Source organism: Muscardinus avellanarius, assembly GCF_963383645.1.
Source record: "Muscardinus avellanarius genome assembly, chromosome: 19".
Taxonomy (NCBI): Eukaryota; Metazoa; Chordata; class Mammalia; order Rodentia; family Gliridae; genus Muscardinus; species Muscardinus avellanarius.
The window spans coordinates 47,774,318-47,801,869 of NC_137805.1; the positions used below are offsets into that span (position 1 = coordinate 47,774,318).

General features: G+C 48.5%; 1 protein-coding gene across 1 annotated transcript in view; it reads right to left on the minus strand.

The window, feature by feature from the left end:
• Window positions 1-2,002: 2,002 nt before the first annotated feature.
• TM9SF4 (transmembrane 9 superfamily member 4) overlaps window positions 2,003-27,552 on the minus strand; it is a gene marked incomplete at its 3' end in the record, with an annotated part of 49,899 nt that continues 24,349 nt past the window's right edge. Inside the window, 15 exon segments of the mRNA XM_080716654.1 lie at window positions 2,003-2,152; window positions 5,664-5,753; window positions 7,553-7,672; window positions 8,794-8,857; window positions 9,337-9,512; window positions 14,114-14,197; window positions 16,917-16,992; window positions 17,088-17,169; window positions 18,400-18,532; window positions 21,005-21,075; window positions 22,749-22,860; window positions 22,955-23,073; window positions 25,055-25,178; window positions 26,459-26,588; window positions 26,689-26,857. Coding sequence (XP_080572780.1) covers window positions 2,003-2,152; window positions 5,664-5,753; window positions 7,553-7,672; window positions 8,794-8,857; window positions 9,337-9,512; window positions 14,114-14,197; window positions 16,917-16,992; window positions 17,088-17,169; window positions 18,400-18,532; window positions 21,005-21,075; window positions 22,749-22,860; window positions 22,955-23,073; window positions 25,055-25,178; window positions 26,459-26,588; window positions 26,689-26,857 — 1,700 coding nt within the window.

The window sequence follows — 27,552 nt, forward strand, 5'->3', positions numbered from 1 at the left end:
AGGGGTTATAGCTCGGAGGTTGAATGCCTCTGGGTTCCATCTCCAGACCCGGAAAAAAAAAAAAAGGTATGCTAAAACTACTCAATGAGGAAAGGACTGTTTTTTTAACAAATGGCATGGGGAGAGCTGGAATGCCACGTGCCAAATGAATCTGGGTGTTTTCAGCGTGTCCCTACTGCCGGGTCGCACTAATGCCTGTGCGCTCCGTTCACCCACACTTCAGACACTCAAGCCCTGCACGTGACCTGAGACAATAACAGGACAATGGTATTTTTATTTACAATTGGACCAAAAAAAGGCATACAGGCATTTTTAATTAAAAATAATGATGATTTAAAAAGTCAAAAATTGACAATGTTTGAATCCTTTGAGAAGTCCACTCCCCCCAGCCACCCCCCCCAGAAGAGAATCTCCTAGGGAAAAACAAAGAGCCACAATTTGACGAACATGACTCCGATGTGGTCCTCTCTTCCTTGGCTCTTGTCCCAGCCTGGCTTCCTGGTGGGCTCCCAGTGCTGCGGAGTGGCTGTGCGGCAAGGCCGAGGGGCCCACTGCCTGACTGATGTGCTGGCAGGCCTGGCGCGGGTGGAGAGGCCTGGGGTTGCTCCTAGCTCTTAACCAGCACCCTGGGCTTGGGCTTGTGGTGCAGACTCAGGACAGGAGCAAGGGTGGGTGGCTGTTATTTGAACCCTAATCCCGGGGTGGATTTGGCCTCTGCGATTTTATGGGCAAATGTCTGTGACTTGCACAGGGTGGGCTGGGCCAGGAAGAGCAGGGGCTGCAGAGGAGCCAAGCCAGCCACATGAGCCTCCGCCCTCCAACATGGCGAGACGGCTTGTTCCTGGGAATTTGGGAAGGAAGTTGGAACTCACCTTCCCTTTTCCCTCTCATAGCAGTTTTCTGGGCATTTCAAAAAGAACTCAGGAGGGAGGTGGAAGAGATGGGTCTGACTAAAAGAATTAAGCAGAAACACGGAGGCCAGGGGACATCAGGGAGAAAATGCCTCTGCCCAGCCGCCTCAAAGAGGGTACATGAGTTCGCCAGGCCTATTTTTCTGCCCTGGAAGTGGGGGAGGCCTGCTGCCAGCATACTGCGGAAAGAGCAGCACCCCCTGAGAAAAGGACTGGGGCGCAATCTTGAAGGGTGAGGACTCGAGCAGCCTTCGCAATCTCTTCCCAAAGACAGATACGTGGATGCTTGGCTCTGGAATAGTTGGCCCCAGGCCCACGGTTTCTTGGCACAGGACAGTTCACTGCAGGTCTCTTTGTTCAACAGACTCCGCTGCTCTGCTGAGGGCAAGTCCTCCTGTCCCAGGGAATCTGACCAGCACGCTTCCAGGGCATGTCCTTGCAGCCACCACGGCTGGCCCCTGCTCCTGGCAAAAAGTTGGCTCGGAGGCTGACTGGAAGCTCAGCCTGGCACAGGCCTAGGAGGAGGCTGGGGAGAGAAGAGGAGAGGGCCGGCCCAGGCTGGCTGGCACTGAGGGTGCTGTCAGGACTAGAAGTGCCGCGTTGCGGCATCAGTGGAAGTTGGGTGGCGCGGCTCGGAACCCTCGCCGCAGCCCTGGCGTTGCCTCTTCCAGTACTTCTGGGATGGCCAACAGCCCTGAGGAACTGAGGTGGAGACAGTGAACAAAACCAATAGTTCGGTGGATTTATCCATTCTAGATCCAGTTGTTTAAAAAAACTAAGGGGGGAAAAAAACCCCAAACCAAAAATAAACCCGAACAGGTTAGAGAGTTCCTGCTGGAGAGAACTTTCTTAGCACTGAAGAAAAAACAATCCACACAAAAAAACCTCGTCCCCCACAGAATAGGAATATGATGAAGAGAAATCAAGATTTATCGATATGCCCTCCCCAGCCCCGCAGCCCCAGGTCGGACACTGTGCCAGGAGTTACATTCCAAACGAGCAGGAGTCGTTTTATTTCGCGCGCCTGCAGTCCCCACGCAGGGTGGCTTCCTGTCCACGGACGGAGCGGGCCTGGCCACGGTCCGCCCTGATCAGTCTATCTTCACAGCGGCATAGATTTTGCGGACGAACATGTAGGCTGCATAGAAGCCAATGGTGCCTGTGAGCAGCCAGAAGGACAGGACCATGAGGGCGGTGTAGCCGAAGTAGAGGAGAGAGGGGATGAGCTCCACGATGTCCAGCTGGCAGAGAGCAGGAGAAAGCATGATGCTTAGTGCAGGAGCCGAGGGGCACCAGGGTTCCCACCTTCTCACAAACCTCACGGTGAAACTGCACCTGACAAGGGTGTCACAGCCACAGCCAGCGCTGGTGCCAGGGCCTGTGTGTTGCCTGGGACACCCGTGACCTCAGACGGCCAGGCCAGAACGTGGTATGTAAGAATGGTCCCTTCCTGGTCCTCCATAGCCCCAGAACAGCACAGCGACACTCACTGTGGCTGACGCAGCAGTCGGGGTAAGGAGGGAGGCACTGGACAGTGTCCAAAGCTACAGCTGAAAGACCAGAGAGCATCCTCTGCCTAATTCCTCTCTCTGAGAATACCTGTCATTTTGTTAATGTCGGACAGTTCAGACTCCTTTATCAAGGGCAGAGTTTGGAGGCTTTGGCAGACAAGCTAGGGAATCTATACTGCGTGTCTGCTGCAGCAAATGAGTCCAATTTGGAATCAAGATATAGCTGAGTGGGCCTGTTTTTGCTCATGGGCAGGTACATGGTCACAAAATGCCAGGAGCCCAGAAGAAAATAATAAAGAAATAAAGACAATATTTCACTGCTTGGGACCCTAAGCTTAGCGGGCAAAGGCTACGTTTCCAGGTCCAACATCAATCTCTCCTCTACATGTTCTTATGGCTGCAGGTGGGGCAAGGGAGAGGGAGGAGTAGGGCGGTGGTCAAAGCAAAACAGGATGAGCAAGAAGGAAAGGCCTCAGTTCAAGTGGGCCCCACCCTCATTTTAGAGGCAAGACATGGGGCTGGAGGAGGTTCTGAGACAGAATGAGCATGGGGCAGGAGGTGAGAGAGGCAGCTTGGATGAGCTCTCTGGTTTGGTGGCCCGGGATCCTTTACTGTCCACCCCGCTCCAGGTGTCTGGAGGAACACACTGGCCAATCTGTGGTTCTGTAGGTGCCATCAATCCTAGTACAAGGTCCGAGCCAGTCTGTCAGCATATATTATCCCACTGGACCTGGTGAACAGAGCGTGCTGGGCACGCAACCCTAGAGCGACAACAGGGTCTCCCCTGACTGCTGTGCGGGGGGAGGGGAGAAATCCTGTAGTTTAGGAGCTGAAATGAGGCTGGTGCTGCCATGGGTTAGCTTTTTACTGTGGGGAGAGATCCCACTTAACACAAAAACAAAAAGTAACATACACAGCCAAGGTGTAGACAGAGAATCCTGATGCTTTTCAGATATATTTCAGATGTCTGAAACTGGAACTCTTGTTAAGCTGTCCAGCTGTCCAATAGATGGCCTTTTTGTTTAAGCCAGCTTGACCTGGGGTTTGGTCATCTGCCACTCATAGAGCTATGGTTGGCATGGGTTGTGGAGGAGGGCGAGCAGACTGTTCTGGATAATCCTAAGAATAGGACTAAAGTCTGAGAATGGGAGGCACAGAGGGGCAGACTGCAGGGACTCAAGGAGACCTTCGTAAGGACAGAAGCTGTCTGGGAAGAGAATGGGAGCGTCGGGATGCAGTCTTTTAGGTTGCTGGATGTGCTGCAGCAAGGGTCGGCACACTTTCTTCAAGAGCCAAATTACTTTTTTTAAGGTCTTAAAGGCTATATGGTCTCTGTTTCAACTGTTCAACTGCCACTCAGTGTGGAAACAGCCACAGATGATATGCAAATGAGCAAGTACAGCTGCACTGCGACAGCACTTTATTCAGGAACAGGCCTGCTGTGCAGAGACTGCCGTCTGCTGACCTCTGAGTTAGATGATCATCTGTGAGATCATTAAAGAGTAGGGGCACGGTCACCAGGTCGAAAACGAGTGGAACATCGTACTATATGCTCCTCGAAGTCCTTTTCAACTTGGTATTTTAGGAAGAAGGCATTCCAAGTTCCAAGTAATGGATCCGCTTTATTTGGACATACGCCCTGGCTGCAAGCAGAGGACTGCTTGCTTTTGGGCTTTGTACCCAAAGTACCATGGGTGAGATCAGTCTTCAGTGTTAGCTGTGAATGTAAAGGGGCCACCAGAGTACCCTAACTCCTCTCACAGCGCATCTGGTTAGTCTTTTGATTCTTTGCAGTACTGGGGTTTGAACCCACTGGCACTCTACCATTGAGCTATATCCCAGCCCTTTTAATTTTTGTATTATTATTATTTTTTCGAGGTACTAGGGATTGAACCCAGGGTCATTCTACATCTGACCTATACCCCAAGCCCTACCTACCTACCTACCTACCTATCCATCCATCCATATATTTATTGATACCAGGGACTGAACCCAGAGGCAGTTCACCTCTGAGTTAAACCCCCAGCCCTATTTTATTTTGAAACAGGGTCTTGCTAGGTTGCCGAGAGTCTCACTACTTGCTAAGGCTGTCCTTGAACCTTGATTTTAAGTACTGAAATTATAGGTATGTGCCACCATGCCTCCCCCCACCCCCCGCTTTTTGTGGTACTGAGGTGGAACCCAGAGGCTTTCTACCTCTGGGCTATACTCCCAGACCCATTTTATATTTTATTTGGAAACAGGATCTCACTAAGTTGCTGAGAGCCTCACTAAGTAGCTGAGGCTGGCTTCGAACCTGTGCGATCCTCCTGTCTCAGCCTCCCAAGCGCAGGGATTACAAGCGTGCACCACCACGCCCGGCTCTCCACCACTATTTTTTATTCTTTATTTTGAAACAGGGTCTCACTGAGTTGCAAAGGGCCTCACTAAGTAGCCTCCCAAATTCTGGGATTACAAGTGTGCACCACCTTTTGTTTTTTATTTTGAGAGAGAGTATTACTAAGTTGTCCAGGCTGGCCTGGAACTTAAGACACTTTGGGCTCCTCTTCCCAAGCAGCTGGGGTTACAGGTGTGCACCAGTATCTGGCCCAATCTGGCTTAGGTGCCATACATGAATTTATCAAAACTGTTGAGATCTCTTGCATTATCACTCATGCTACTCCTCAGGGTCTGCCTGAGCTGGGCGAGCCAGGATCCTGGGTGGGCTTGTGCAACAACAAAAAAAGAAATGCAGGCAAAGCCCTTGCCCATCCCTCCTCACCCTGTGGGACAGAGCAGTCCCAGTGAAGCGAAGGAAGCCCCAGAGGTTGCCTGAGGCCTTGAATCTGGGTTCTAGAGGCTGTATGAGCGTCTTCTGCTTTTACTTTCATTAACTCCTTTTCTCTACTTTGATCCTTTCCTGTGACTGTTCTTTTCCCCCTGGTTCCTTGGGGTGAACACCACAGTACCAGTCTCTCTTACTTCCTATTAGAAGCATTACAGGTGATATTGCCTATAAGTGCTGCTTGGGGTAGCTCAGAGTTTTGCATGCAGTATTCTCACTCATCTATCCTCAAAGCTGACTGTCTCCCAGACACACAGAAGACAGATTCCTAGAAAGAGGCGTGGTCTAGAGTAGAGAACAATTCTGACTGGCTGGTTCTCCTCACACTTGGTAGGAAAGTATGACTTAGATCCTGGGGGTTTCCTCCTAGCTTCCTGCCTGAAGAGGACTAAGGAATCTCCTCAAGGAGGGTGGTACCTTGTTAACAAAATAAAAGATGGCATAGACCAAGACGTAGAATGCAGATCCTCCGGAGACTAGGAAATTCCTCCACCACCAGCGATAATCCTGAGGAGGAAACAGAAAAGGGTCATGACTGTCTCTACGGCTTCTTCCTAACAAACTCCAGGGCTGACTGAGGGGCTCAAGACTCTGGGTAAGAAGAGTCAACATTTGGGTGATGGAAATGTTTTATAGCGATTGTGATGGTGGTCACACTGTGCACATTTCTAAAAATTACAGAACTGTAGATTAAAAAGGGTGAATTTTTTTTGGTGTGTGTGGTACTGTGGATTAAACTCAGGGGCATTCTACCTCCCACCTATATTCCCAGCCCTTTTAATTTTTTGTTTTGAAACAAAGTCTGACTATGTTGATGAAGCTGTCCACAAACCTGTGATGCTCGTCTCAGCCTCCCAAGTACTGGAATTATAGGCATATGCCTATAATTTTACACCACTCAGGGTGTTAAAAGGATGAATTTTACTGTACACAATCAAAAAAAAATTTTTTTTTTGAAGAGGGTACTGGGAATTAAAACCAGAGGCATTATTTTACCTCCGAGGTACATCCCCACACTGATTTTATTTATTTGGAAACAAGGTCTCACTAAAGCCTCTCTAAATTGCTAGGGCTGTCTTTGAACCTGTGATCCTCCAGTCTAAGCCTCCCAAGTACTAGGATTACAAGAGTGCGCCACCACACCTGGCCAGGATCAATTTTTATAAAACTCAACAACAGAAAAAGAAACTAATAACAATGAACATTTCTTGAGCAAAATGCTTCCCATGTGCCAGGCACCATTTTTTTTAAAATTTTCTTTTTGGGGGTACTGGAATTAAACCCAGGGGCATTCTACATCTGAATTATACCCCTAGCCCTTTTGATTCTTTGATTTTTTTTTTGAAACAGTATCTCACTAGGCTGCTGAGAATCTTGTTATGTTTTGTTGACTGTCCTCAAACCTTCCATCCTCTTATCTTAGTTTCTTAAATACAGGAATTATAGGCCACCATGCCTGACCTTCCCCCTAGGCGCATATATATATACACACACACACATATATATGTATATATATGTATATAGATAAATATATATATGTGTGTGTGCACGTGCGCACGTGTGTGTTGCTGAGGATTGAAACCAGGGGCATTCTACCTCTGAGCTACACCTCCAGCCCTATTTTTTATTCTTTATTTTGACACAGGGTCTCACTAAGTTGCAGAGGGCCTCACTAAGCAGCTGAGGTTGGCCGGGAACCCGGATCCTCCAGTCTCAGCCTCCCAGGTACTGGGATTACAAGAGTGCACCACCAGGCCCAGCTAAAAATATATTTTATTTTGAAACAAGGTCTTGCTAAGTTTCTGAGACTGGCCTTGAACCTTAGATCCTCCTGTCTTTGCCTCAGTTTAAGTCTTATGTATGAACCAGCTCATTTAGTACATGGAGCAGCCCTCCAAGTTAAATTTCTAGAGGCCCTATCATACTGAGGAGAAATGAAAGGCACTTACTTAAGATACAGAGCTGTTAATGGAAGAGCCAGTCTCCAAAGGGAGGCCAGGTCTTCAATCTGTACAAGTTGATTAGAGAAGCTACCACTGGAGAGGACTCAGTACTGACAAGCCTACTCTCCTTCATCAAACTGTGGCGACTAGCCCACTCAACTACATGGCGAGGCAGACATTAACACCAGTGTACAGCTGAGGAACAGATGTGGGGAAGGAAGCAACATACTGGCCCAATACTTACAACCTGAGGCAGGGACGCATGGAAAGCCCAGATTCCACCTCCTGGCACATCCTCGCCGGGCTATTCAACTCTAGATCCAATCTCCTCCAGCCCCCTCTTTTTGGTCCCATCCCCCTCACCTCTGCACACAGCTGGAAGTACACCATGACAATGCTGATTTGTGAACAGGACACCACCAGGATGATGAAAACGAGGAACAGGAAGCCAAAGAGGTAATAGAACTGATTCTCCCAGATTGCCTGTGGACAAACCAGAGGGGCCTTCAGCTGGCCTGCATGTGCTCAGCTGTCCCTCCCCGGCACTGACATGTGTCAGCAGAGCAGGAACGGCCTCACCACCCAACACCAGCAGGCCCTGTAGGCCTGGCTGTGGCTCTGGCTGGCCATGCCTCCCTGAAGCAGGGAATGAGCCACAGTGCTCTTATGGAAGGGCCGAGTTGTGGCTGACCTCGCTCTTAGTGAGTCCCAGCCCGAACCTGGCAGCATGTAAGAAATAATCAAAATGATATGGCAGCCACATAGCTGAGGAGGCCAAGGTAGGTTAAGGGAAGCCAGGGAGGGGCTGGGCCACTGCTCTGGAGAGCAGATACTTGTCAATACTGCTACTGTCAGCACTTGGGGCACAGCACTGTCCAGGCTGGGCGCCCACTGGGTCAACTTTCATCTTGGCACCCATGGGCATGAGCGATCATCTTCATAGCAGCAGCATTTCTTGAATACCAAATGCCTTTATGGACCACAATGACCCCGACAACTGGGGATCATTCCCCCAGCTGCCTGAAGTTTTGGGTAATATTGCCAGGTATTCCCATCTTTGTGGGAAGGGACCCAGAAACAGAGGCAGATGCAACAATGATATTAATTATGGTGGTAGACGACTGAACATCACTAAAGCAGGTTCATGTGCTGAGCCTTTTTTTTTTTTTTGGTGGTACTGAGGGTGGAACCCAGAGGCTCTCTACCTCCGGGTCATACTCCCAGACCTATTTTATACTTTATTTGGAAATAGGGTCTCACTAAGTTGCTGCGAGCCTCACTAAGTAGCTGAGGCTGGCTTCAAATCTGTGCGATCCTCCTGTCTCAGCCTCCCAAGCACAGGGATTACGAGCGTGCGCCACCACGCCCAGCTACTTAGCCTTTTTTTTATACATGAGAACTGGGCCCCATGACCTCTCTCCTGTAACTTTCAGAACTGTCCTGATAGGCAGGTCTGTTACCTGATTTCAAGGTAAAGGGGTTTCAAGAGGTTACACAACCTGCCTGTGACCTCACGGGCAATAAGAGGCAGACAAGCTGAGTGGAGGAGAGGCCAGGTTGGTGGGATAAGGTTCAGAGGGGTGGGGACAGGCACCCATACTCACACTGAAGATGAAGAACAGCTCGATGAACATGGCGCCAAAGGGTAGGATCCCAGCCATGAGGATGCTGCAGCAGAGCATGAGAGTTAAAACCGCTGAGACCCAGCCATCAGGAAGCCCAGGCTCCCTCCTGAGCTGGCATGGGGAGCATCTACGTGGGGTGGCTCTGTCTTCTCCATGCTGTGGTGTCACAGCTCTTGAAAGGCAGACAGAGTAAGCACCACTCTCCCCAGTTCACAGATGGGAAACGGAGGTACAGAGAGGTAGGTGATTGGCCCAAGGTCCAAGAGATGGTTCTAATCTGTCTCACCACACCCTTTACCTCTCCCCTTCTGTGTCCTGGCTCCTAGGCCGACACCCAAATCTGACTGAAACCTGGTCCTTCTTACCGTGAAGGAAAATTGGGCTTCATCAAGGCTACTGAGCAGCTACAGCAACTGCAGGAGCAGGAGTCACGGCTGCCTGTGGGGCCCTCCCAAGTGCATGGCTCAGGGGAATGATAGTCTTGCCCTCCATGGAAGGCCCCTGCCCCTCTGCAAGACTCACCCCACAAATCGGTTCATGTACCACCGCTGTTCAGGGATCTGCCGGGGAATCTGGTTGGTGCGCACAGGGTTGTCATATGGCTGCTTACGGAAGCCAAAGTAGTAGCCCAAGTAGACAAGGGGCAGGGAGATCCCAAACCACATGCACAGCAGAGCCACCATGGTGGGGAAGGGGACCTGTGGACAGAGCACAGTCAGGACCGTGAAGCCCACGTTCAGGGCTGGTCAATATGAGGGAGGGCAGCCTGCTGAGCTCGAGAAGCCACATACACAGTGGGGCCACCAGTGGAGAAGGTGCAGACGCCCACCCCTCTTCAGGACCCCAGGCCTCTGAGGGCTAAGAATTTCCTGGGGGGAAGCAGAGGGAAAATGGGGTATTTGGTTCCTGGTGAAGAAGGTATCTTAGTATCTCAGGAGCTTATCCAGGGAAGAAGTGGGGAAAACAAGAAAGGAAGGGACTAAGAACACAAAGGGGACAGAGTGGAAGTTACAAATGGTCTACTATCTGTAAAGAGAAATGAGGAGAAAAAGGAATACAACTACACAGAGTACTCCAATATGGTTAAAGGAAAACACCACAATATATGTTTTGTGTGATGCTAGAGGTTAAACCCAAGGGCATTCTGCCTCCGAGCTACACCCGGCCCTATTTTATTTTTATTTGGAAACAAGGTCTAAGTTGCAGAGGGCCTCACTAAGTGGCTCAAGCTGAACACAAACCTGTGATCCTCCTGTCTCAGCCACAAAAGCTTCTGTGGATTCTTGGCTTCTTTGTCAAAAATAATTTCAATATGCGCCAGTCAGAGATAAAGGCAGAGGCTATCCATGAACCGTAATCCTCCTGCTTCAGCCTCCCAAATGCTGGGATTACAAGCATAAGCCACCACCCCTGGCCCATCCATCTACTCATTCATTCATTCATTCATTCATTCATTCATTCATTCAAGTGGCACTGGAGATGGAATCCAGGGGCATTCTACCTCAAAATGACACCCATAGCCCTATTTTTTTTTTCTTTTTTCTTTTGGTGGTACTGGGGTTCCTGGAAACCCTTCTACCTCTGGGCTACGCCTCCAGATCTATTTTTTTTTAAAATATTTTTATTTGGAAACAGGGTCTCTTAAGCCAGTGAGGCTGGCTTCGATCCTGCGTGATCCTCCTGTCTCCACCTCCCAAGCGTGGGGGTTACAAGTGTGTGCCACCACGCCCGGCTTTCTTTATTTTTTAATTATTCATTCTTTATTTTTATTTTTTTGGTTGTACTGGAAATGGAACCCTTCTACCTCTGGGCTACACTCCCAGACCTATTCTTATGTTTTTTATTTGGAAATAGGGTCTCTTAAGCCAGTTAGGCTGGCTTCGAACCTACGTGATCCTCCTGTCTCTGCCTCCCAAGCGCGGGGATTACAAGCATGCGCCACCATGCCTGATTATTCTTTATTTTGAAACAGGGTCTCACTGAGTTGTAAAGGGCCTCACTAAGTAGCTGAGGCTGGCTTTGAACCTATGTGATCCTCCTGTCTCAGCCTCCCAAATGCTGGGATTACAAGTGTGTGCCACTAGGCCCGGCTTATTTTTATTTTTTGCGGTACTGGGGATGGAACACAGGGGAATTCTATCTCTGAGTGACACCCTCAGCCCTATTTTTTATTCTTTATTTTGAAATAGGGTCTCACTGAGTTGCAAAAGGCCTAACTAAGCTGCTGAGGTTGTCTATGAATAACAATCCTCTTATCTCAGCCTCCCAAGTGCTGAATTACAAGTGTGTGCCACCACGCCTGACTCCTTATATTTAATTATTTTGCGGGTCTGGGGATGGAACCCAGGGGAATCTGACCTCCAAGCTACACCCCCTGCCCTATTTTTTTAATTCTTTGAGACAGGGTCTCACTAAGTTGCAGAGGGCCTCACTAAGTAGCTGAGGCTGTCCACGAACCACGATCCTCTAGTCTCAGCCTCCCAAATGCTGGGATTACAAGCATGCGCCACCACGCCAGGCTCTTATTTTTATTTTTTTTATTTTTATTTTTTTGTGGTACTGGGGGTGGAACTCAGAGGCTCTTCTACCTCCAGGCTATACTCCCAGACCTATTTTTTAATATTTTATTTGGAAACAGGGTCTCACTAAGTTGCTGAGAGCCTCACTAAGTAGCTGAGGCTGGCTTTGAACCTGTGTGATCCTGCTGTCTCAGCCTCCCAAGTGCTGGGATTACAAGCGTACGCCACCACGCCCGGCTCTTATTTTTATTTTTAAACAGGGTCTTGATAGGTTAATAAGAGTGTTACTACTCACCAGGTGTGGTGGTGCATGCTTGAAATCCCAGCATTTGAGAGGCTGAGACCGGAGGATTGCAGTTTGTGGACAGCCTCAGCTACTTAGTGAGGCCCTCTGCAACTCAGTGAGACCCTGTTTCAAAATAAAAAATAAAAAATTGGGCAAGGGATATAGCTCTGAGGTCATATGCCTCTGGGTTTCACTCCCAGACCTGAAAAAGAATAAATTATTAAAAAAAAAAAAATGAGTGTCACTACTTGCTGAGGTTGTCCTCGAACCTGTGATCCTCCTGTCTCAGCTTCCCAAGTACTGGGATTACAAGCATGAGCCTCCATGCCTGGCTTTTAAAATTTTTTTTTGTGTGTGTGTGGTATAGGGGGAATGAAACCCAGGGGCTTTCTACCTCCGGGCTCACCCACAGACCTTATTTTTTTTTTTTGAGGTACTGGGGGTGAAACCCAGGGGGCATTTTACCTCCGAGCTATACCCCCAGACCTATTTTTTATTCTTTATTCCTTATTTTGCAACTCAGGGTCTCACTGAGTTACAGAGGGCCTCACTAAGTAGCTGAGGCTGGCTGCGAACCACAATCCTCCTGTCTCAGCCTCCCGAATGCTGGGATTACAAGCGGCACAACCACACCTGGCTCGCAGACCTATTTTTATATTTTTTTATTTTTATTTTTTTGGTGGTACTGGGGTTCCTGGAAGCCCTCTTACCTCCGGCTACTCCCAGACCTATTTTATATTTTTGAAACAGGGTCTTTTATGCCAGTGCGGCTGGCTTCGAACCTGCGCGATCCTCCTGTCTCCGCCTCCCAAGCGCAGGGATTACAAGCATGCACCACCACACCCGGCTATTTTTATTTTATTTGGAAACAGGGTCTCAGTAAGTTGCTGAGAGCCTCACTAAGTAATTGAGGCTGGCTTCGAACCTATGTGATCCTCCTGTCTCAGCCTCCCAAGTACTGAGATTACAAGTGTGTGCCATCATGTCTGGCTTGGCTTTTTAAATATTATAAATGATAGAAAATATATCTATCAAAAAGGAAAAGCCAGGCATGGTGGCACATATCTGTAAACACACACATACATGCACACAAATAATAATAATGATAATAATAATACAAAAGGAAAAAAGGAGCTGGGTGTGGTGGCATACACTTGTAATCCCAACATTTGGGAGGCTGTGACAGGAAGATTGTGGTTTGTGGACAGCTTCAGTTACTTAGTGAGGCCTTGTTTCAAAATAAAGAATAATGCTCCTGGGTTTCATTCCCAGTTCAAAAAAAAAAAAAAAAAAAGAGGCTGAGACAGGGGGATCACGGGTTTAAACCTAGCCTCAGCAATTCAGTGAAACCCTGTTTCAAAATAAAAAAATAAATAGGTTTGGGGTGTAGTTCAGAGGTAATATGCCTATGGATTAAATCCCCAATACCACACACACACACACACACACACACACACACACACACACCCCTACATAGTATGTATTTCTGAGTGGTTGGATTTTAAGCTATTTTTAAAATTTCTTTAACTTTTTTGTACTTGCCAAATTTTCTACAATGAGTGTTTATAATGCAGAACTGAAGCTGGGCATGGGACACACACTTGTAGTTCCAATACTTGGGAGGCTGAGACAGGAGGATTGGAGCTTCAAAGCCGGCCTTGGGAACTTAGGCTCTAAGCACCCTAGTGAGACCGTGTTTCCAAATAAGAAATAAAATCAGGCTTTGGGTTTAGCTTGGAGGTAGAATGCCTCTGGGTTCAATTCCCAGTACCAAAAAACAGCGCACAACTGGTGATACAAGGAAAATGTTGACGAGATGGGAATACAGGTAGAGAAGGGGAAGTGAGGGTCAAGCATGACTGATTCCTGAGAGCAGCTTCCTGGGCTGCTGGGAAGAGCCAATGCCCTCACTGCCTAGACTCGAATCTCAGTTGGGTAGGAACTCTAACGGGAATCTTCAAGGAGAAAGCAGGCGGCTCTACTTGCTAAGGATGGGGTGGCAAGCGCTTTCCCTGCCTTCACTACAGCCCAGCCAACTGACCACACCCACCTGGCCCTGCCCTCCACTGAGCTGAACTGAGGTCACTGAGTTTAACTGGGCCCTGACGACATGACAGTCTGGCCTGGCAGGATCCCCCTCTGAGGCTAGGACCAGCTGCCCCTCCCTGTCCTTTCTGCCTCCAATTGCAGACCACCAGTTGTAGAACACCAAGGAGGAGAGCCCTGTTTTGGGATACTGACTTAACATATTCATACAGGCAGCTCTCCCATGATGTGACCCTTGGATTATGAAAACCTCTCTTTAGAGAAGTGAGCGTTGGCCAGCTGTTTGAAAGCCCAGAGAGGCCAGGGCCAAGACATGGGCAGACGGGCAGTGCTGGGGAAACCCCAGCCCTCAGAGAACTTTGGGGATTAAAAAAAGAAAAGGGAACATGCGAAGCACCACTGGCCCCTTGCTGGGGAGAGGCTAGGAGGGTGGAAGGAGGGCACTTACCGCTCCCGAAGAGTGCTTTCCCCAGATAAAGCAATTCAGTATGAAGCATATGCCGAAAACCACGCCAGGGTACAGTGTCGCCGTCTGGGAACAAGAGTGGTCAGATGAGAGCTATGTCCAGGGAGCGCCTAGCCATTCCCAAGTGGGGCTCCCTGGCTAGAGGCTTCAGCCCCTCCTTGCCCTTGAGAACTCAGTGCAAACATCGTTCCTTCTTGAAAGCTTCCTCTGACCTCTGATGAGGCAGGCCTCAGTGCTATGCCCTATCAGATCCCTGAAACTGTTCCTTCCTTGCTTTTATCCCAGTTAGTGATTACAGAGGATTCCCAACTTGGGAAGGTTCCACTTAGGATTTTTGGATTTTATAATGGTATAAAAATGATATGCGTGCCAAGCATAGTGGCACACACTTGTAATCCCAGCATCTGGGAGGCTGAGACAGGAGGATCGCAGTTTGCGGACAGCCTCAGCTACTACTTAGTGAGGCCCTTTGCAACTCAGTGAGACCCTGTTTCAAAATAAAGAATAAAAAATAGGGCTGGGGGTGTAGCTCGGAGGTAGACTGTCCCTGGGTTCCATCTCCAGCACCAAAAAGTAAGTAAGTAAATAAATAAAAGATTGTTTATGCATTCAGTAGGAACCATACTATGATGTTTGGTAGGTTAAGTGCATTAACTTCACTTTAATTCAGAATATTGTGAACTTCCGATGGGTTATCAGGATGTAATCCCATTGTTGGTCAAGGAGCGCCTATATATATATTTCTGCTACCTGATCAATGTCTGCCTCTCCCCCAGAGACAGTAAGTTCCTTGGGAGGAGTGAGTCCACCATGCTCTCTGATGTGCTCCCATTGCTTAGACCACAGCAGCTACTCAATACATGCTGAGTAAGTGAAGAAATAAAACTTTTACAAAACATGTATGTCTAGATTCCATCCCAAACCACCTAGAATGATAGCTTTAAGTCTTAGAGATGATAAATACTGGTTCTGCGCGTGCACGCACATGTGTGTGTGTGTGTGTGTGTGTGTGTGTTATTAGGGATTGAGCACAGGGCCATTCTACCGCTGGGCTCCAAACCAGCCCAATATTTTATTCTTTATTTTGAAGCAGGATCTCACTAAGTTGCAGAGGGCCTCACTAAGTAGCTGAGGCTGGCCGCGAACCTGCGATCCTCCTGTTTCAGCCTCCCAAGTACTGGGATTACAAGTGTGCGCCACCACGCCCAGAAACTGCTGGATTCTAGATGCGTCACCTCACCTAATCCTCACTACAGGTTTAATGGGGAAGGGCTAGCATCATTCCTTTTGAGGTGAGGACACCAGTGATGTTAAATATCCCCCGGCCCACATACACACAGTTTATATAGTTCAGGCAGTGTGACTCAAGGATCTTGAACTACCAGTGTTTTAGTCAGTTGGAATTTCTTGGGTTGGGGTCTAGGCACAAAGAACCAAATCCCCAGACTTATACTGGAATCACCAGGCCAGAGACCACTGTGGCTGCCTGGGCATCCAGGCAGTCACTTACCACAATGACCACAGACCTCTGTAACCTGGTTGCGGGTTTCATTGATGGCACCAAAGATGTCATTCCCAACCAGTGGCCACTGCTCCTGCACATTTCTGTCCCTGGGCCTTTCATAGGTCATCAACCATAGCACACCTTGAGGCCTTCACTTTCTGAGTGCTAGTGCCATACCAAGAGCCTTACATGCACAGTCTCCTTCATCTTCACAGCCCTGAGAAATAGGTGCAACTCTCCCCATTGCAGAGAGAGAAAAACAGGTTCAGACCACTGCTCATAATTGCCCATCAAGCAAAGAACAGACCCAGGCCAGGTCCGGGCAATTCCAGAATCTGAGGCCCCTCTGCTGGCTGCTTCCTTCCATCTAAAACCCTCCTCTTCAAGGACCAGCTCAAATGTCAATTCCCCTTCCAATGCACTCCTCGTCATGGCTTAGTGTAGCAGGGAGTCCCTCACCTGCGTTGTTTTCTATTCTGGTATGTTTTCTATTCATACCCCAAGTTAAGACACCAGGAGAAGGGGCTCAGAGCTCCCTAGGAAGAAAAGCTGAACCCCAGAACCCTTCCAATCTCTATGGTCTCTTCTGTTGTCAAATCTTTCCTTATTCCCAGAAGGACAGGAAAGGGCAGGCACCATTCTCACTGGAGAGAAATAAAGGCACCAAGCCCGGAAAAAAGGCTGGCAGTCATGTGGGCCTGGCCCCCTTTACCTGGCAGGCAATTCTTTCTACTCTGCTGGGCAGGGTGTTCTCCCTCAACACTTCTGTTCTGGGTCTGGAACCCAGGGGTACTCGACCTCCGAGCTACATCCCCTGCCTATTTTTGTATTCTTTATTTTGAAACAGGGTCTCACTAAGTTGCAGAGGGCCTCACTAAGTAGCTGAGGCTGTCCACGAACTGCGATCTGCCAATCTCAGCCTCCCGAATGCCGGTATTATAAGTATGTACCACCACACCTAACTGAAAGCTTGTCATTCTAAATCCTTGTTTCTTTTCTTGCTTGAGCCATTTGACAATGAAGGCTAAGAATCATCACTTTCTTCAAATTTCAAATCCTTACTTTCTAGATGAAGCAACTAGGACCTGGTTCTGGTTGTGAGCCTGTAGGCAAGGTCCCAGAACTGCTAACCCTTGGGCTTCAGCCCCTCCTGCTCCCTTACGCTGCTGCTTGGCCTTGGGCCTCAAGATCCCACCAGTCTGCTTAAAATCCTTCCTGAGAAGCCCAGGAATGAGCAGCTCAGCGCCCACCAAAGACTGCCAGGGGGCTTAGGACACTTACACAGAAAGCTCCTTTCTTCCACCGATGGCCCTTTAGAGTACGGTACAGACGGCCAGCAGAAAACCCACCAAATACCCTGTGGGAAAAGGACAGGGGTGCACACCAAGAAGACCTATTAGTAGTGTGAAGAGGCTTGTGCCAGCCCCCAGGAGTCTGCTCACACACACCTACCCCATAAACATGAAGAGGAAGCAGGCTGTCGTCATGAGAGCTCCACGGCTGGAGGGTGACAGCATCCCAAGCATGGCCACAACTGCAGAGGGAGGGAGGACAGTCAGGGCGGCTGACTGCCAGTTCCTGCCCTGGGCTGATGGGATAGATGAGGCTCCCTTCCCCCTTGGCCTTCTCAATGGCAGTCCCTTCCCCTCTATAGGTGCAGACTGGGTCTTTTCTCGGGCTCACAGGGGTGTCGCTGCTATTGGGCTTTGGTTGGCTGAAACTTAACTGTGGCTTCCAGTCCACAGAGCACATACAAGGAGCCAAGCACTGGGATGAGGAATACCAGCTTACTGAAAACATCTTCTCAATTCTGTAGGGTGATTAGACCACCCCCCTTTTTTTGTGGCATTAGTGATGGAACCCAGGGCCTTTCTACCTCTGGGTTACACTTCCAGGCATATTTTATATTTTATTTGGAAACAAGGTCTCACTAAGGTGCTGAGAGCCTCATTAAGTAGCTGAGGTTGGCTTCAAATGTACAATCCTCCTGTCTTAGCCTCCCAAGTACTGGGATTACAAGCGTGCACCATCATGCCCAGCTAGATTCTCTAGTGCTCATACAAGGAAACTGAAGCTTAAAATGGCTAGGTGGCTTGTATAAGGTCATAAAGCTTGGAGGCATGAGTCTGAGATATAAATTTAGTGGACTGACTACTATACATCAATGCTTTGTCTTTGTTAAAGAAAACGAACTGGAGTTAGTCTTTTTTTTTTTTTTGCGGGTCTGGGGATGGAACCCAGGGGCATTTGACCTCCGGGCTACACCCCCTGCCCTATTTTTTATTCTTTATTTTGAAACCGGGTCTCACTGAGTTGCAGAGGGCCTCACTAAGTAGCTGAGGCTGTCCGCGAACCGCGATCCTCCAGGTCTCAGCCTCCCGAATGCTGGGATTACAAGCGTTTGCCACCACGCCCGGCTCTGGAGTTAGTCTTAATCCTGGGTGCATCACTTAACTTGACTGCAAAAGGAGGCCAGCCTCATAGCACTGATATGAGGCTTCATAGACAGGGTGGACATGGCAGGCTCTGTAAACCATGCGACAAAGATGTGAGAAGAATCATCATCCCCAAAGCCTAGGATGTTGTTGGGATGAATGGGTGTCTGGCACAGAGATGCTGACATGCCTGCTTTGTGCTGAGTGCTTGGCCTCTTCTCTAGGAAGGGAAGCCCATCCTCTACCTTGAGGCACAGAAGAGGTGGCTGTACCTCAGGATCAATCCTATGCTCCTCTGGGCCCCACACCCAGCCCATGGGTTCACTCACATATGACGATAAGGATCATACAGAAGAGCTGAATGCCTGATCCCAGCAGGGAGCTGAGGATCATGGGATACTGGGGTGGCCTGAAGACGTCACCATGTACCAGCTTCCACCCAGATTCTTCCATGGTGTCTTCCTGCAGCAAAGGGCCAGAGAGTGAGGCAGGTTTGCAAGCTTGGGGACAGCACCTACAGGGACTACACCCAAGGACCAAGGCCCTTAGACCCGAGATGAAGGTCCCTCAAGTGTTAACCAGCTTTCCTCTGACACAGGAGTGTAAGAGATGAGAACTTCTTCTTAGAGAACAGTCACATGGGGAAAGTAGGCCACACACACAGTGCCTCTAACTGTATGAAAGAAAATCTCAATCCTACAACCTAATGTGTGGAAAATAATGTAAACATTATAATATACCAAAATACCAAAATGGTAATTTAGTAGTTCTTGCATGGTAAGATTTAGAAACAAATTTCCCGATTATAAATATGTATTTATTTGTGTAAAAAAGGTAAAAAAGGAGCTGGGCGTGGTGGCTCACGCTTGTAATCCCCGCGCTTGGGAAGCTGAGACAGGAGGAGCGCACAGGTTCAAAGCCAGCCTCAGCTACTAAGTGAGGCTCTCAGCAACTTAGTGAGACCCTGTTTCTAAATAAAATATAAAAAAGGTCTGGGAGTATAGCCCGGAGGTAGAAAGCCTCTGGGTTCCACCTCCAGTACCACCAAAAATAAATAAATAAATAAATAAATAAATAAAAATAATAAATAAATAGGTAAAAAATCATTTTGGTAGAGGTCATAAACTCAAATGAACAAAAAGCAATACTGTAAGAAAAATTAATATAAAGACATATAAAGCCGGTGTGGTGGCAAATGCTTATAATCCCAGCATTTGGGAGGCTGAGACAGGAGGATCGCATAGGTTAGAAGCCAACCTCATCTACTTAGTGAGTCCCTTTGCAACTCAGTGAGACTCTGTTTCAAGACAGGAGGATCGCACAGCTTTGAAGCCAGCCTCAGCAATTTAGTGAGGCTCTCAGCAACTTAGTGAGACCCTGTTTCCAAATAAAATACAAAACAGGTCTGGGAGTATAGCCTGGAGGAAGAAAGCCTCTGGGTTCCACCTAGTACCACACACAAAAAAAGAATAAAAAATAGGGCTGGGGGTGGTGTCGCTTGGAGACAGAATGCCCCTGGGTTCCATCCTCAGTACCGCAAAAAAAAAAAAAAAAAAAAAGACATATATAAGCCGGGCGTGGTGGTGGACGCTTGTAATCTCTGTGCTTGGGAGGCGCAGATAGGAGGATTGCTCAGGTTTGAAGGTTTGAAGTCAGCCTTGCTGGCTTAAGAGACCCTGTTTCCAAATAAAAATATAAAAAATAGGTGTCTGGAAGAGTAGCCTGGAGGTAGAAGGGTTTCCAGGAACTCCAGTACCACACACAAACAAAAAAGACATATATAAATAAACTAATGATTGAGCTGGGCATGGTGGCACATGCTTGTAATCCCAGCATTTGGGAGGCTGAGAAAGGAGGATAGCAGGTGCAGACAGCATCAGCTACTTAATGAGGCTCTTTGCAACTCAGTTGAGACACTGTTTCAAAATAAAGAATGAGACATAGGGCTGGAAGTGTAGCTGGGGGGTGGGGGGGTAGAAAGCCCCTGGGTTTCATCCCCAGTGCTGCAAAAACAAAACAAAAAAACCAATGACTGATATTAAGTAATGCTACATCAACCTCAGAAACATAGTGAAACTCTCGACAACCTAGCAAAACCCTGTTTCAAAATAAAAAATAAGAAGGGTTGGGGGTATACCTCAGATACACTGGGTTCAATCCCCAATACCAAATAAAATAAAATGGGATCACACTATGCGGTTTAAAAAAATTCAATTGATGTTTAATTATGAGCATTTCCTCATGTCAATAAATACTTTTTCAAAATTATATTTCAAAGCTGCAAAAAACGTTTCTAGAACAAGCCTTTGTGGTTTTGGTTCTTTCCTTAGGAAAACTCTAGAAAAATTACTATGACAAAGCAAGTTGTCTATTTTACAGGCTTTTGCCTTTGTTTTTGTTTTTAGTACTGGGAATTGAAGACAGGATCATTCTATTCCCAAGATACACCTCAACCCTTTTAATTTAATTTATTTTTTTATTTTTTAATTTTTTGCAGGTCTGGGGATGGAATCCAGGGACATCCTAACCCCAAACTACACCCCTAGCCCTACTTTTTCATTATTTTTGAAACAGGGCCTCACTAAGTTGTGGAGGGCCTCACTAAGGAGCTGAGGCTGTCCACAAACCACAATCCTTGGTCTCAGCCTCCCGAATGCTGGGATTACGAGCATGCGCCACCACGCCTGGCTCCCTTTTTATTTTTGAAACAGGGTTCTTGCTAAGTTGCTGAGGCAAGCCTCTAACTGGCAATCCTCCCCAAGTACTGGGATCATGTGTGAGCCACTGTGTCTGGCTCCTTTCCAATATTTTTGAGGTTTACTCTATGAATGATATCCCCCACACACACACACCCCGGGGTTTGGCAGGTCGAGAGCCATTAGACTGCCCTGTCTCCTATTCCCATTCCATCCCTCCCCAGCCAAGACCTCGTACAATGTCATCCTCCTTGTTATAGTTGGCGATGTCCTTCCGTAGAGTCCGAATAATAATCATGCTCAGGATGCCTGAAACAGACAGGGTGGGGAGGAGTCCTGAGCACTGCTAACAGTCATCCATGCTCAGTGCCCTCCTGCAGTAGACCCTGGACACATGTGGCCACCTGCACTCCTTCCCTAGGCAGAGCTCCACTCCAGCCAAGTGGGGCGTGTACAGAAAAGGGCTAGGATGAGTGGAGACAGCCACAAGACACAGCTTTTATTTTATTTGTTTTGGTATTGGGGATTGAACCCAGAGTTCATCTACCTCTGAGCTACACTGCAACTTTATCTTTATTATTATTACTATTATTATCATCCTCATCATTATTATTAATTTTGAAACAGAGTCTTGCTAAGTTACTGAGAATCTTGCTAAGTTCTTTTTTTTTTTTTTTAGGGTCTGGGGATGGAACCCAGGGTCACTTGACCTCTGAGCTACACCCCTGCCCTATTTTGAAACTGGGTCTCACTGAGTTGTGGAGGGCCTCACTAAGTAGCTGAAGCTGTCTGTGAAACGTGATCCTCCAGCCTCAGCCTTCCAAATGCTGGGATTACAAGCATGTGCCACCATGCCCCGCATTGCTAAATTCTTAAGGCTGGCCTCAAGCCTGAGAAGCTTCTGTCTCAGCCCCCTAAGGAGAGTATCCCCCCCCCCCTGCCCCGCCTTTTGGTACTGGGAATTGCACCCAGGGACATTCTACCTCTGAGCTACACTCCCTGCCCCTTTTATTTTAAAACAGGGTCTCACTAAACTGCTGAGGCTGGTCTTAAACCTGCGTTCTCCTTGTCTCGGTCTCCCAAGTGCTCAGATTACAGGAGTACACTACCACGCCTGGCTGTTTGTTGCTCTTAGTTACAGTTCACAGCTCGCCCCTCCCACCTCCACGCCTTTACTCAGGCCAGGAATGCCCATCTGCCCTGGCCTCCTACACATTCAGACTCATCCTGGTTATCTTCACCTAAATAGTTCAGTGCCCCAAACAGTTCGGACCCCCCTCCATTTGTCCTTTCTACTTCTGCAGGCAGCAGTAGTGGTTAAGGGAATGGGCTGCATGTCGAGCTCACTTAAGGCTTTCAGACTTTGCTCACAGGGCTGAAGGAATGGGATGTTTGCAAAGTGCTTAGGACAGCAGCTGGTCCCTCGGTAAATGTTCAATAAATAGTAGCGAGCAGAGTCTCTGCTTTTCATGGTGCTGCAATGATCAGCCTCACCCAACCTGTCCTCCACCCTCCTGGCATTTGGTCTCTGGCCCAGACTGGCTCACCGCAGGCCACGCTCCTCGCTGGGATAGCCCCTCTCTGGGTTTGTTTCTCTCCCCCTTGTTTTGAGAGGTTGTCCCAAAGTAGCCTTCACCTTTCCCTTAACTGTTTATCTCGCCACTCTCCTGATCTGCTTCATGGAGCACCTGTCACTACCTGGAACGCTGCTCTCACTGGCTGTCTTGTTCAACACTACTGCCGCACAGAGGCTGGCACGCAATGAACAAAGTATTGCTGAAGGACTCACTAAAGATGTGCATGAACAGATGTAACTGCCTTCCTCTGGTGAGCTTCCAGCAGAGACCAAACCCTGTTTACCTCTCATCTTTCAGACCTGTGCTTGGCCCTGAGAACACTCAAAAAATCCCTCTAAGTGACATGACGCTTCGGTCCCTCAACTGGCTCTGCCATTTCCACCCGGCAACCCACAGAGCTCGCACCTGAAAGGAAGAAGACCACCACGACGGAGTTAATGATAGAAAACCAGTGGATCTGCACGTCACTCATGGTGAGGTAGGTGTCCCAGCGAGAGGCCCACTTGATGTCACTTTCCTGGCGGGTGGGAGGAAGCAGAATCAGGCCTCCCATTCGTGAATCCTGCCCAGCCCCAACTTCCTCCCTGCCCATGAGCTCCTGCCCTTCTCACCTCCCAGTGCACAGAGTAGGTGAAGTACAGCTGATTCTCCTTGGTGGGGTCAATTTCTTGGGGCGAGGAGTTGGTACCCTCAGGCAGGGTGCAGGAACCCTTGTCATCTGCTTTGAGGTCTGTGAGAAAGAGACTCATTCTGTTCCCATGGCGGCTGTTCTGGGGGTACCTCGAGGCTGCCCACTGCTGGGACTGAGGCCTCAAGGGTCTGAGCAGAGGCTGGGAGCATAGCACACAACAGTGGCCTTTAAAATCATATCCCCAGATCCCTGACCTTCCAAAGGGTCTTTGAGGCTGCAGAGAGGCCAGTGCATGGGGAGGGAGGGGGCTGAGACTAAGCTCCTCCTATAGGCAATCTATCTCCTGTACTTTTTTTTTTTTGGGGGGTGCCTGGGGTTGGAACCCAGGGGCATTCAACCTCCAAGCTATTACCCCCTGTCTCATTTTTTTTATTATTTTTGAAACAGGGTCTCACTGAGTTGCAGAGGGCCTCACTAAGTAGCTGAGGCTGTCCGTGAACCACGATCCTTCAGTCTCAGCCTCCCAAATGCTGGGATTACAAGTGTGCCACCATGCTCTGCTATCTCCTGCACTTAATTCAAATGTCCACTCACTCATTCAGCCAGGCAAATGCTTTCGGCACACAACAGTGTCTCACGCTATCATATCTGCTCATTCACTTGATCCACCCCCATCAGTTCAGCAATTCAACCAGCTGGATGCTTTCTCCCTTCATCTACTCATCTGTTCACTCTGTCGCCATGCCTTCACTTAGTCAAACAAACATGTGAGCACCAGCCATGGACCACGCACTGTGCCAAGTGCTAGAGACAAAACGGTGAGAAAAGGGGCAGGCTCTAATCTCCATGAGCCACTGTGGGAGTGGGCCTCAAAATAATCACGTACAGAAATGTAAAACTGTTCGTGATACTCACAGGAGAGGTGGCACGGTGCTCTTCTAGTATAGGACCTGTTTTATGAGGCTTTGACTTTGTTTTTGTTTTGGTACTGGAGATTAAACCCAGAGGCATTCTACTCTTGAGCTACATCTCCAGTTCTATTTTTTTATTTTTGCAGTTCTGGGGATGAAACCCAGGGGCACTCTACCTCCAAGCTTCACCCACAGCCCTATTTTTTATTCTTTATTTTGAAACAGGCTCTCACTAAGTTGTAGAGGGCCTCACTAAGTCGCTGAGGCTGGCTGTGAACCATGATCCTCCTGTCTCAGCCTCCCAAGTACTGGGATTACAAGTTTGTGCCACCATGCCCGGTTGCCCTATTTATTTTGAAACAGGCTCTTGCCAAGTTTCTGAGGGTCTCATTAACTTGCTGAGATTGGCCTTGAACCTGCAATCCTTGTGACTCAGCCTCCTAAGTATTGGGATTATAGAAGTGTACCACCATGCCCAGCATGACTTTGTTTAAAAGCCACGTTCCACAACTTTAAAAAAAAAAAAAAAGCCAGAAAATCAGTGCTGTGCACAAAGGGCAGGCCTGCCACTTAACTAAAAAACACGCTGAAAAAATAAAAAAATAAAGAACATGCCGTGGTGAGTGAGGGCCAACAGGGGAGGTAAAGCTGGACCAGGTCCTATGAGTCCCATTAGGACTGGGCTGGGCTCCAAACTCCCACACAACTGTTGACTCTAGGCAACTTGAGCCTGTGCCAATAATGCACACAAGGAGAGAAAGAAGGTATCTGCTGGCCAACATCTTTGCCTATACCTATGCCCCTTGTTCTTCAACCCAGGGGGAGCTGCCTGGTTCTTATGAAAATGATCAACAGAGCCTTAATTTGCTGTTTGCCCTTGATCAAGCCGCCAACCTCTCTGAGCCTCTGGCTCCTCATCTGTAACCACCACCTACCTCCTGGGATTGTTGGATGGTGGTAAGCTGATACGGTTACCCCATGACACAGGATGTCAACCTCTCCCTTGATTCCCACCTTCTCTATTGGGAATACAGTGACTTTTCCACAGCCAGGCCCACATGACATAACTGGGCCTACTACCCAGGCCAGGAGTGGAAGTGTGAGAAGACTCTGGGTGTGGATGCCCAGGCCCGCCAGCCCTGCCCCTCTGGTCAGACCTCCCCACTCACCCTCCAGCCTGATGCTCTGGGGAATCACCTCGAAGCGGACGACGCGGTATGTGTGCTCCTGGTCCTCTTCCATGTCCTCCCGGTGGTAGTAAAGGATGAATGAGAGGTGATTGTGCAGGTAGATCTAAAACAGAGCAACAAAGACAGCAAAACAACTCGTGTTTATCATTCAGCTCAGAAACCCTTCAGAATTTCCTTAGCCTGACATCCAAGGCCTTCTAACATCTGACTTTAAGATAGCTAAGCATCATCATCTCCTAAATATGTCAGTTAAAATGCCCTCCTCAAGCCCTCTCTGCCTCACACAGCCCTGATCCTGCATCTCTACATGGTTCTCACTCCAACTAGGATGACATCTCCACCTCCATTCAGCTCAAGACAATTTTCCAAGGCCGACCTCCTCAGTGACACCCTCAATACACAACACAGTCCCTGGCTGGTGTAGGGCACCTGGGCCCAAGACCCAGCACTTCGCATTTCTAGGTCTCTCCCAATTAGGATAAAAGTCCTTTGAGGACAGGGACTGGGCTTCAAGAGAAAAGTTTTTGTCCTTATTCCCTAAGTAGCATGTGTTCAGTTTAGAAAACGAAAAAGATGTATAAAGAGGACATGGTTATAATTATTCCATCAGCTTATTTCCAGGGGCTGTGAGGTGGGCATCACTATATATTAGCAGATCCAGAAAACAGGCTCAAGGCTACTAAAACAACTACAAAGTTGTGGGGGCAAAATTTAAACCCAGAGGGCTAAGCCGGGCGTGGTGGCGCGCGCTTGCAATCCCAGCATTCAGGAGGCTGAAACAGTAGGATCGCGGTTGCGGACAGCCTCAGCTAGTGAGGCCCTCTGCAACTCAGTGAGACCCTGTTTAAAAGTAAAGAATAGGGTGTATTCATTTTGAGTCACCCCTCCATGCCAGTCTGGTATGGAGCTGTATTTCTATTTTCTGTATTTCTATCTTTCTAATAAACTTCTTTAAATCTTCAAAAAAAAAAAAAAAAGGTAAAGAATAAAAAATAGGGCTGAGGGTGTAGCTTGGAGGTAGAATGCCCCTGGGTTCCATCCCCAGTACAAAAAAACAAAAACAAAAACACCCAGGGGGCTGCCTGCTCTTGATCAACATGTGGTCCTCTACACTGATGAGGTTCTGGATTTTGTTTATTTAAATCTTATAAAAACATAATCCTAACATTTTAGTGACTGCCTTCAGCCCCTGGTAGCACCTTGTCCAAGGATGAAAATTTCTGAGACCACCACCATGGGTACTGGGAGAAAACCTGCCTTGGCTCTGCCCCAACGTTGAGTCATAAGCCTAGACCCGAGTGTTTCCCCCTTCTCTGCAGACCCAGTACTTGTAATTGTGAGGTGTGGCTCCCCAGCTCTTTGAGAATGCCAAAGACACTCTACCTTGTTGACATCCATAAAGCCGAGCCGGTAGCCATGTTCAAACTGCACATCCTTTTCTTTCTTCTTGTCATCACTGTCGCGGTTGGAGTAGAGCTCCAGCCGGGTGGCCACAGGCAGGTTGTCAGCAATGCTGGAAACCCAAGGCCCGCTCAGTCCCTCTGGACTGCCGCTCCCATCAGTGCCCTCCCCTAAGTCATTGCCAGACTGGCAGGGAGCAGAGGACAACTTACAGGTGGACATAGTAGTCTTCTGTGATACGCTCGGCCACAAGCCGGCTCTGCTCTACTGTCAAGGTCACTGGCTTATTGGACTGGCTGCACAGAACTTCACACTTTTTCTCGCTGTTCATGAGAACCTGGAAAGGGGTGTTGACAATCCGGTCCCCTCTCAGCACCTCTCCTGCCATAAGAGAGACAGATCAAGCTCAGAGCTTCAGCACTGAGGTTGCTGAGACAACGGAGTCAAAGAGATGTGGGATAGTGGGGAAAAGGGGCTTCCAAGGACATCGGACATGCATCATCCTGGCAGTCGACACTTAGCCCCAAGCCTGTGCCCAACTTAGCCATCTAACATGCCTGTCACCCTTCCCTCCTCCTCTGAACTCTAGCACCTCTGGCCCCTCAGAGCTGTGTGCCACATCCTTTCATACCTCTGGGCCTCAGGTGGCTTCTCTGCCCGGAATGCCATTCTCTGCTCCATGCTCTGGGCTTCAAGCTCCACTTCCCTTCCACCCTGTCTGAGGAGCCCTTCCTGACCCCATCAGCAGAGCCTGATACTCCTCCTGGCTTCCCCTGTGCAGAGGAAGCGTTGAGTGCTGAAGCAAGGCCTCCGCCTACAGGCCGCCCGGGACTGTACCCTGCCTCTGCCACTCACTGGCACAGCCATCATGGTAAGTCACTTAGCTGCAGTGAGCCTCATTTTCTTGTCTGTAAAATGAGTTACGTCAGTGAGAGATGAAGGACTTAATCCAAATCCAGGCACAGCATCACCTGTGCACCTATTTTTTTGAGGGTCTGGGGATGAAACCCAGGGACATTTGACCTACCGAGCTACACCCCTTGCCCTATTTTTTATTCTTTATTTTGAAACAGGGT